The 10,597-nt window shown below is 39.0% G+C and overlaps 1 protein-coding gene across 1 annotated transcript; it reads left to right on the forward strand.

The window, feature by feature from the left end:
- Window positions 1-8,599: 8,599 nt before the first annotated feature.
- On the forward strand, window positions 8,600-9,286 carry LOC135230498 (olfactory receptor 7G2-like). Its single transcript, XM_064279851.1, has one exon. It carries the CDS (start codon window positions 8,600-8,602, stop codon window positions 9,284-9,286), a length of 687 nt encoding a protein of 228 aa, XP_064135921.1.
- Window positions 9,287-10,597: the final 1,311 nt, after the last annotated feature.

Raw genomic sequence — 10,597 nt, forward strand, 5'->3', positions numbered from 1 at the left:
TGCCATCAGGGTAAATATTGTTTCTCCATTATTCTTGCATATAATTTTTAAACACTGGAATTCCTCTTTCTTGTGCTAACCTGGTCTGGTTTGAGCACTAAGTTTGTGCCGGCCTTATAAAATAAGATAAAGAATATCTCTTCACTTATATTTTCTGAAAGCCTTCCTTTAATCTTGAAATTAGCTCCATTGAGTGCTTGGAAGAACTTGCCTGTAAAACTGTGTATCTCAGGGTGTGTTTCATGACAAATTATGTTATTGAGGATTTTAATTTATTGAAAGTATCCATGGTTACTTGCTTTCTATTTCTTCTTGAGAGGAGTGTGGCCTCTCGGATTTAACCAAGACCAACACTTCCACTTGTGCATAGAACTCAATCTTTCCTGCCTATGGTAGGACATAACTCTGGTAATTCTCCCATCTCTCTCTTGCATCATCAGGTTCTCCCTTTGATTTGTTCATGTTCAATAGCATCCAATATATTTGAGTTCCTCAAATCTTAAAAAACAAACAAACGAAAAACCTCTAGGGACCCCCTCATCTTGCTCTAGCAGTATCTTCATTTATCTGCTTCCTTTACCATAAAACTCTTCAAAAGACATGTCTCCACTTGCTTTTTTCAATTTTTCTCCTTCCATTTACTCCTGAGGTCAATGCAATCAGGCCTTTTCCCCAACAATTCATGAAGGGTGCTCTTGAAGAGCCACCAGCATTATCTACCTTGTTAAGTCTGGTCCAGTCCAGGTCAGTTAATTTTCTGTCTTTCTCTTACTTGACTTGTCAACCACAACGACTTAGTTTATTACCTACAGAAACACTTTCTTCACTTGGATTTCAACACCACACATTATTTTGGTTTCACTCCTACCTCACTAGCTACTATTTCTCAGTGTCCTTTAATGTGTTTTTTAATCTTGAAACACTGGAGGGTCTCCCATTTCAGTCCTCAGACCTCTTCTTCTGCAGCTAACTTCACTCCTTTGTGAAAGCATCCAGACTCATTGATTTAAAAGTCATCTGAACACAAATAAGCCCCAAATTAGTATTTAGAGAGGAATTCTCCTTTGAATCCCAGACGTGTATATCCAACTTTCCACTTGCTATTCCTCAGTATACCTTGCCCCCAGCCTTCTTGTTGTTATTATTGTTGTTAGGTGCCGTATTTTTGGTTCTGACTCATAGTAACACTATGTACAACAAAACAAAACACTGCCCGGTCCTGTACCATCCTCACAATCATTGTTATGTTTGAGCCCATTTTTACGGCCATGCTGTCAATCCATCTTGTTGAGGGTCTTCTTTTTCACTGACCCTCTACTTTACCAAGCAGGATGTCTTTCTCTGGGAACTGACCCTCCTGATAGCATGTTCAAAGTATGTGAGATGAAGTCTTGCCATCCTGGCTTCTAAGGAGCATCCTCTCTGTACTTCTTCCAAGCCAGTTTTTTGGCAATTGTTCTGTCAGTCTACGGTATACTCAATATTCTTTGCCAACAGCAAAACTCAAAGCTTTCAGATCTTCTTAGGTCTTCCTCATTCGATGTCCATTTTTCACATGCATATAAGGCAATTGAAAGCACCATGGCTTGGGTCCCATGCACCTTAGTCCTAAAAATGGCATCTTGCTTTTTTTTTTTTAAACAATTTAAAGAGCTGTTTTGTAGAAAATGTGCTAATGCAATAACTCGTTTGATTTCTTGATTTTGCTTCCATGGGCATTGATTGTGGATCCAAATAAAATGAAATCTTTGACAACTTCAATCCTATCTCCATTTATGACAATATTACTTATTGATCAGTTGTGAGGATTTTTGTTTTCTTTATGTTGAGGCGTAATCCATACTGAAGGCCTTCATCTATCAGTTTCATCAGTAAGTTCTTCAAATCCTCTTAGCTTTCAGCAAACAACGTTGTACCACCTGCATATTACAGGTTGTTAATGAGTCTTCCTCCAAACCTGATGCTGCATTCTTCTTCATATAATCTGGCTTTGGTAATTATTTGCTCATCATACAGCCTTACCTATCTCAAAAAAACAAAAACAAACAAACAAAAAAACAAAACCAAAGCAGAATCATTTACTGTCAAGTTCATTCCAACTCAGGGCAATCCTACATGTGAAGCAGAACTGTCTTCCATAGAGTTTTCAATACCAGTGACCTTTTGGAAGTACATCACCAGGCCATGCATCTAAGATTCCTCTGGGTGGATTTCAACCACCCAGCTTTTTGTTAGTAGCTGAGCATGTAAACTTTTGCACCACACAGTGACCTTACCTATCACAGTGAATGACAACTCTATTCTTTCAGGTGTTAGGTAGATTTCTCTCACTGAGCACCATCTTTGATTCTTCTATTCCTCTTGTACCCTGTGTCCAACCTTTCAGAAAACTCAGTAATCTATACTGAGAAAACGTATCCAGAATTCAGGCAAATCTCACCACCTTCACTGTTATCACCATGACCCAAGCCACTATCATTTTAAGATTTGTACAAAAGTACTTTCCATGGCCTCCCTGCATCTGCCATTGCCATCTTCAGGAGGCTGTTTATATAATATACTCACACTACCTCTTTGATTTCATGTTTCTATTTTCCCCATCATTCATTCTATTATAGTCCTGCTGGTCTCCATATGTTGATCATTGATTTTGTTGGCTCCCTGTTTTTGTTTTTCAATGATTTTCATTCCTGGCTGTTTAAATCATAATATGCAGAATGATGATAAGGGTTTTGTAGTTGTTTTTTCTGTCTGTCTCTTTCCAAATGTGTGCACTCTCTCTTCTCTAAGATGCTCCCACTACACCTTGTTGTATTTTATCTATTATTTCATGTGTTTGAATGATAGTGTTAGGATGGCAAAGGGTGACTTTAAAATGTGATTTTTTTTTCAAAAAGGCATGTCGAGAATACCATAGATTAACAAAGTTCATATGGAAACAGTTAACGTGTGGTAAAATAAATTGATAAATACATGAAAATATTGAATTCATTTAAAGATGAAAGGTTTATAGACTTCCTGGCCTGACAGTGATTGGAGAAACTTGGAGAGTATGGCTCCCAGACACCTTTTAGCTCAGTAATGAAGTCACTCCTGAGCTTCACCCTTCAGCCAAAGATTAGACAGGCCTATAAAACAGAATGAGACTAAAGGGGCACAACAGCCCATAAGCAAGGACCAGAAAAAAAAGTGTGCCACTAAATGCAGGTAGCTCACACCAAAGTGACTGACATGTTGACGGCGAATAGTAGTAAAGGCTCAACCTAAGGAGGTATGTCAGGATAGCACTGGGACATTATTTATAGAGTGCAAAATCGTACAATATTAAAAAAAAAGACAATTTGAGATTTAAAAAAAAGACAAAATGTTTTTAAGTGAATATTAACTTGGAACACCATCTTCACCTATAAAATAATAGTTGTCATTTACCTAAACTTACTGAGTACAGATAAACCTGCAAACTGGTCCTAGCCAGTGACACTGTGATTTCTCACAACTCTATTAAAAAGGAAGAACCACACTTTCAATTCATAGCCCCTGAGTGAAAAGAGGGATACACATTGAAACAATTTTGACAAAATTGTAAAAGGTGGTTACGAAAATCAAAACAGGAAGTGACAGTTCTGTCTATACTGTTTGCAGCCAGAATTGACCACAAAGAATAGATTAGAATCTGCTTTATGAAACATGCAGACTGAAGATTAAGGTTCAGGAAACATTCAATGACACTAGATAAATTCCTAGGTATTTACATTTTTACGTATTTTAGCTATTATAAATATAATATGTTCACCTATATAAACTATATTTTTACACCTTAAATTGGAATCAGACTTCCTAATATCATTAATGAGAAAGACATGCTTTCAGTTGTATGGAAAAAGGGAAGATTGATGTGCAAGCTGTGTGAATTGGAGATGAGCAGGAACAGGTGAAGAAAAGTAAATGGCAGTCACCTGGCCTCTAAGGGTCAGGAAATCAGCCTTCCTGAATTCCCATTTATTATTGTCTTGGTCAGGGAGCCCTGGTCGTAAAGCGATTAAACACTCGGCTGCTAACCAAAAAGCTGGAGGTTCAAACCCATCATCCACTCTGCAGAAGAAAGACGTGGAAGTCTGCTTCCGTAAAGTTTCACAGCTTTGGAAATCTTATAGGGCAGTTCTACTCTGTACTAAAGGGTCACTAGGAGTCAGAATTGACTCGATGGCAGTGGATTTGGTTGGCTTGGATTGTCTTGGTCTATCAGAATTTGCACTGCCCTGGGATCAGAATGACAACAAAAGTGATTAACGGAGCTTTGGATATTGAGCCGCCAGGGATACAGAGGTTGCAAATAGTCTTCCAGTGACAACTTCACTCAAAAGTCCTTCTCTAGTCAAGGAGCAGTGCACCTGAAACTCCGCCCACAGATGGTCTTCATGCCCAGGAGCCTGGTGCCTCCCTTGGTCTCTCTGCCTTTCCTGAGTACAGATTTTCTGGCTACAGCACCCAACATCCAGGGCAGATGTCAAGCATCATTCCTGGTGATGCCAGCCAGGTAACCTAAATCCCTTAGTTAATGTTTGGAAATTAGGACAGGTGTTTCCTTATAGCTTCATCCAGGGGAAACTGTGAAGTGAGTACATGCATGAAATGATTAGAGCCAACTCACCCATGGAATCCTGCCTGTCTCCCATCTTTCTGACATATTTCCTCGTATCTTTGCAGCAATATCAAGCAGCATTTATTCAGCTAATCTCTTACTCTCTCTCTACAATGGCAAGGATCATTTTCTTCTGGAGCAGAAATTTGCCCTTCTCAAATGTGACCGCTAGAAAATTCCTTGTCGTTTACTTGTATTCTTGTGCTGCCGGTGGGAGGAGAGTTGGTGAGCTTCACTTTATCTTCCTATAACTGGTTATTGATATACCATCTTTGGGAAAGTTTTGGTATTATACTTTGAGGCTCCAGGGAAGCAATTGGAGACACAGACTTAGGTACCTCACTAGTTTGTCTGTTTCTCTTTATAAGATTACAAAATATTTAAAATTAGAACAATATAGACAGTGTAAGAAAAAAAAAGACCACCTCTTACACATTTCCAGAATTGACAATTGTTGACGTTCTGCTGTAGCAACTTCAAGTATTCTTTTTAAAGTGGCAAAATAATGTGTATACAGGAAGCATACCTTTCGTAATCCTTTCTGTTCTCTTTCCGTTCCAGAAGCAGCGTTCATAGTTTTATATTCTAAATGTACGTATCTGTCTATCTGTGTATATGTATATACATGTGTTTGTTAGGTGCCATTGAGTCAGTTTCAACTCATAGCAATGCTATGTATGACAGAACAAAACATTGCCCAGTCCTGCACCATCTTCACAATCATTGTTATGCTTGAGCCCATTGTTGGAGCCACTGTGTCAATCCATTTCATTGAGGCTCTTTCTCTCTTTTGCTGACCCTCTACTCTACAAAGCCTGATGTCCTTCTCCAAGCCTGTTCTCCCCTGATAACATGGATGTGAACCAAGTCTCGCCATCCTTGCTTCTAAGGAGCATCCCAGTGGATAGGCAGCTAGGAGGCAATAACTATAATAACTATCAGTTAGGAAATGAGGAAACAAATTGTGGTGTAATAACATAGCAAAATACCTACTCTATTGTACTTAAAAAAATTAAGCAGAATTAAATGTATCGGCATTAATTCAGAACAAAACATTAAGAGAACCAATTGTAAAAGGACATATTCAGTATGATTCCGTTTATAGGAAGCTTTTAAAAATGGAAAAAATACTATTTTGTGGTGAATAGTATTAAATATAGTAAAAAGTGCAGAGGAACAATGCCAAGCAAGTTAATGTAGTGCTTAGCACTGAGGAAGGAAAAGAATCAATATTGTGTAAAATACATGATGTGGGGAATCTCAAATATACATACATTATTTTCTTGCAATAAGAATATCTAAAGCAAGGGTGGTGAAGTGTGTGAATTGATAGTGTTGACTGGTGGGTACCCAACCCTTCATTGTTATTCTCTGTACTTCTCATTTTTCTTGAAGTATCCATAATACGAAAATACCTTCTTAGGTTTAAAAAAAAAATCAAAGTTTTTTCATGTTGTAGGTAGAATTCTTCTCAATTTTTTTTTCTCCACTAGGTTGTCATTATTTGTGTTGATGCATCTAGACCTAATGTATTTGTTTTCATTGTTATATATTTCTGCAGCTGTCCATGCCAAATGAATATTGATATCGTTGATGTTCATTCAGGGTGTTTCCTTCTTCTGCTTCTCTACATGAGCAAGATTCCCAGTAGGCATTTTCACAAATAAATTCTTCCCTGAAGTTTGCAGTTATTATGCCAGGAATGTTCTCTCTGTCTTCCCTCAACTGCCCTGTTCATCACTTCTGTCCTAGGAGTAACAGATGCCAGGTGCTAATATTCATCACACACACAATCATAATAGGACATACCTTTGTGAGGGCCCCATATGCTGAGCACTGTACCAATTGCCTTGTGCCTGCTCATTTCTTATCACTGCAACATCTCCATAAGTTTTTGTTTTTTAATTTTTTATCGTGGTACAAATATACACAACAAAACATACAGGAATTCAGCAATTTCAGTGACACTGAAATTCAGTTCAGTGACACTGTTTACATCCTTCGAGTTGTGCAACCATTCTAGGTATCTTTTTCCAAATTACCTCACCACCAGAAACATACATTCAATGCCTTCTAATCAAAAACTCTCTCGTCCCAGTCCTTCCACCCCTGGGAACCATTAATAAGCTTTGGTTTATCTATATTTGCTTACTTTATATAAATGACTTTATACACTGTCTGTCCCTTTGTGACTGACTTATTTCCCCAGCATGTTTTCTAGGTTTATCCAAAAGGAACCATGTTGGCACAGTGATTAAGCAAATGTCTGCTAACTCAGAAATCGGTGGTTTGAATCCAACAGCCACTCTATGGGAGAAAGATGTGTCAACCTGCTTCTATAAAGATTATAGCCTCGGAAACTCTATGGGGCAGTCCTACTTCTTCTCGTAGGGTTGTTATGAGTTGGAATTAGGCTGGACACCAACAAAGTATTCAATCGTGTATATATCATACTTTGTTTATCCATTCATCAGTTGACCATTTCAGTTATTTCCACCTTTGGCTATTGTGAAACGTCCTGCAAGGAGCATCAGTGTACAGGTATCTGTTTGCATTTCTAACTTCACTTCTTCTGGGAATGTATTTGGATTGACTTGATAGCAATTGGTCTAGTATTGGGGTTGCTGGGTCATGTAGTTGTCCCATGTTCAACCTTTTGAAGGATGGCCAAACTGTTTTCCACAGCAACTATACCATTTTGCATTTCCACAGGAATAGATGAGGTTTCCAATTTCTCCACATCCTCTGCAATGTTTATTGTTTTCTTTTTTTTAACATTGTCATTATAATAGGGGTGAAGGGATATCTCATTGTGGTTTTGATTTGCATCTCCCTAATGGATGACTTTGAGCATCCTTTCATGTGGTTGTTTGCCATTGGAATGTCCTCTTTGATGAAATAGGCTTTAAAGAGAATGATATGTCACCTATCATGTCCAGGGAAGAATTTTTTAACACTTCCTATAATTGGGAGAACAGAGAATCTCATCTACTTAGTTGCCTAGCTTTTCTTGGATTCAGTCACTAATGCAGAGGACTTATGTTTCCATGAGGAAGTCTTTTGAGGTTCAGGTTTATAGATAACATTTTCTAATCTTCACTCCAGATCCAAAGTGTGGACCTGGTTGGATGCCATCCCATCGGCTACGTACTAACTTCGTAGGCAGAGGTGGAAATACCCTGAAGACTTTATTCGAAGGAGATACTAGAATTTTTTAAGGGGAATTATGAAATCTGAGTGACTAGGGGTATTAATTGTGTACTATTTGGAGACATTAACAGAGCGACAGCAAGAGAATCATCTCGGCAGTTAGGTAATCTGAGCTCAGACACAATCACTGTTACTCACTCACTTTGCACGTTGTGTCTATGACATAACACCACCTCTCCCAAGTGTACCCCCAGGTTGATGGTGGTGACAGTATGAACTAATTCATCACTGACAAGCTCTTCAGGGGATTCTGAAGGATTCCAAAGTTTGACAACCATTGCTCTGTAAATGGATTTCATTGTTTTAATCCGTTTGACGGCATGGAATAATTCTGAAGGGAAAAGGCCATGCCTTATTCTTTATTTCATCTTCATAACTTGGTACAATGTGTTGAAGTAGAGTGGGTGCTCAAATAAAATTTGAACCTTCAGAAGGATTAGAGGGAGACGAAGAAAGAGGAGTAAGTGGAAAGAAAGATTTGAATATTTCCTTAGGTTCATAATGTAGACAAGAACATTTCTTTCTGAAGTAGTGGTTTTCAAACTTCAGCATACATCAGAATCACGTGGAAGTCTTGTTAAAACATAAACTGCTAGTCTTCATTCCAGAGTTTATCATCAGTAAGTCTGGAGCGGGCCCAAGAACTTACATTTTTACAGGATTTCAGGTAATGATCTTGCTGGGTATCAAGGAACCACACTTTTGATCATCTGTCACTCCATCTTCTCCATCAGATTCACCAACAATATGGAACCCAGAAATCAAAGAGGTGTTTTAAAATTCATTTTTCTGGGACTTACAAAGGATCCAGAATTGCAGCCCCTCCTCTTTAGCCTATTTCTGTCCATATACCTGGTTGCCCTCCTGGGAAACCTCCTCATCATCCTGGCTGTCAGCTCTGCCTCCCACCTCCACACCCCCATGTACTTCTTTGTCTCTAGTCTCTCCTTCACTGATATCTGTTTCAGTACAACCATGATCCCGAACATGCTGGTGAACATCCAAGCACAGAATCATAGCATCATTTACATAGGATACCTCACCCAGGTCTGCTTTGTCCTGGTATTTACCAGTTTAGATAATTTTCTCCTTGCAACAGTAGGCTATGACCTCTATGTGGCCATCTGCCACCCACTGATATACACCACCATCATGAACACCTGCCTCTGTGGCTTGCTCTCCCTACTCTCCTTATTAATCAGCATTGCGAATGTCCTAACTCACAGTCTGATGGTGTTGCATCTGTCCTTCTGCACAGACCTGGAAATCCCTCGTTTCTTCTGTGAACTTGATCAGATTCTCAAGCTCGCCTGTTCTGATACCATTATCAATTACATCCTAGTGTATTTTGTGGCTTCTTTTTTCTTTTTTGTGGTGGTGTTCCTCTCTCTGGAATCATTTTCTCTTACACTCAGATTGTCTCCTCTACTATGAGAATGCCATCAGTCGGTGCAAAGTATAAAGCTTTTTCCACTCGTGGGTCTCACCTCTCAGTTGTTTCCTTATTCTTTGAGACAGGCTTTGGTGTGTACATCAGTTCTGCATTTACACACTCTTCCAGCAAGACAGCAGTAGCCTCAGTGATGTACAGTGTGTTCCCTCAAATGATGAACCCTTTGATCCACAGCCTGAGGAACAGGGACATGACAGGAGCCTTGAGGAAAATCATCAGTAGGATACCATCATTTAAGTTAACTGTGTCTTCTGTTTCGGGCTTGGGATAGGATGGGTCAATGGGGAAGGAATACTGCTGACATGGATTGAATTTTATCTCCTAAAAATATGTGTATGAATTTGGTTAGGCGAACATTCCCAGTATTGCGTGATTGCTCACCATTTTGTCATCTGATGTGATTTTCCTATGTGTTGTAAAATCTATGTCTATGATGCTGATGAGATGGGATTAGAGGCAGTTATGTTTATGAAGCAGGACTCAATTTACAAGATTAGATTTGCCTTGATTAAATCTCTTTTGAAATCTAAAAGAGGGAAGCTGGCAGAGAGGCAGAGGTACCTCATACCACCAGGAAAACAGTGCTGGGAGCAGAGGATGTTCTTTGGATTGGGGGTTCCTGAGCAGGGAAGCTCCTAGACCAAGGGAAGATTGACAAGAAGGACCTTCCTCCAGAACTTGTGGAGAGAGAAAGCCTTACTCTGCAGCCGATGCCCTGAATTTGGACTTCTAGCCTACTATACTGTGAGAAAATAAACTTTTGTTTGTTGAAGGCACCCACTTTTGGTATTTCTGTTATAGCAGCACTAGATAACTAAGGCAACTGGTGATCCAAGATGTCTGACTGTTCAATCAGCATATTCTTCTAAAACAACTGGGTAACATAACGGCTAGGTACATTTCAGTTAATTCATGATAAATGGAGAAAAATATTAAACTTATCAAGACTTTCATTTTACTTGGATCCACAATCAACACCCGTGGAAACAGCAGTCTGGAAATCAAATGACATATTGCATTGGGCAAATCTGATGCAAAAAATTCTTTAAAATGTTAAAAAACAAAGATGTCACTTTGAAGATTAAGGTGTACCTCACCGAAGCCAAGGTATTTTCAATTGGCTCATATGCATATGAAAGCTGTGGAATGAATGCAGAAGATGAAAGAAGAATTGATGCCTTTGAATTACGGTGTTGACAGAGTCTTGAACATACCATGGGCTGCCAGAAGAACAAATAAATGTGTCTTGGAAGAAGTACAGCCAGAATGCTCCTTAGAAGCGAGGATGGAGA

Source organism: Loxodonta africana, chromosome 3 (genome assembly GCF_030014295.1).
Source record: "Loxodonta africana isolate mLoxAfr1 chromosome 3, mLoxAfr1.hap2, whole genome shotgun sequence".
NCBI classification, from domain to species: Eukaryota; Metazoa; Chordata; class Mammalia; order Proboscidea; family Elephantidae; genus Loxodonta; species Loxodonta africana.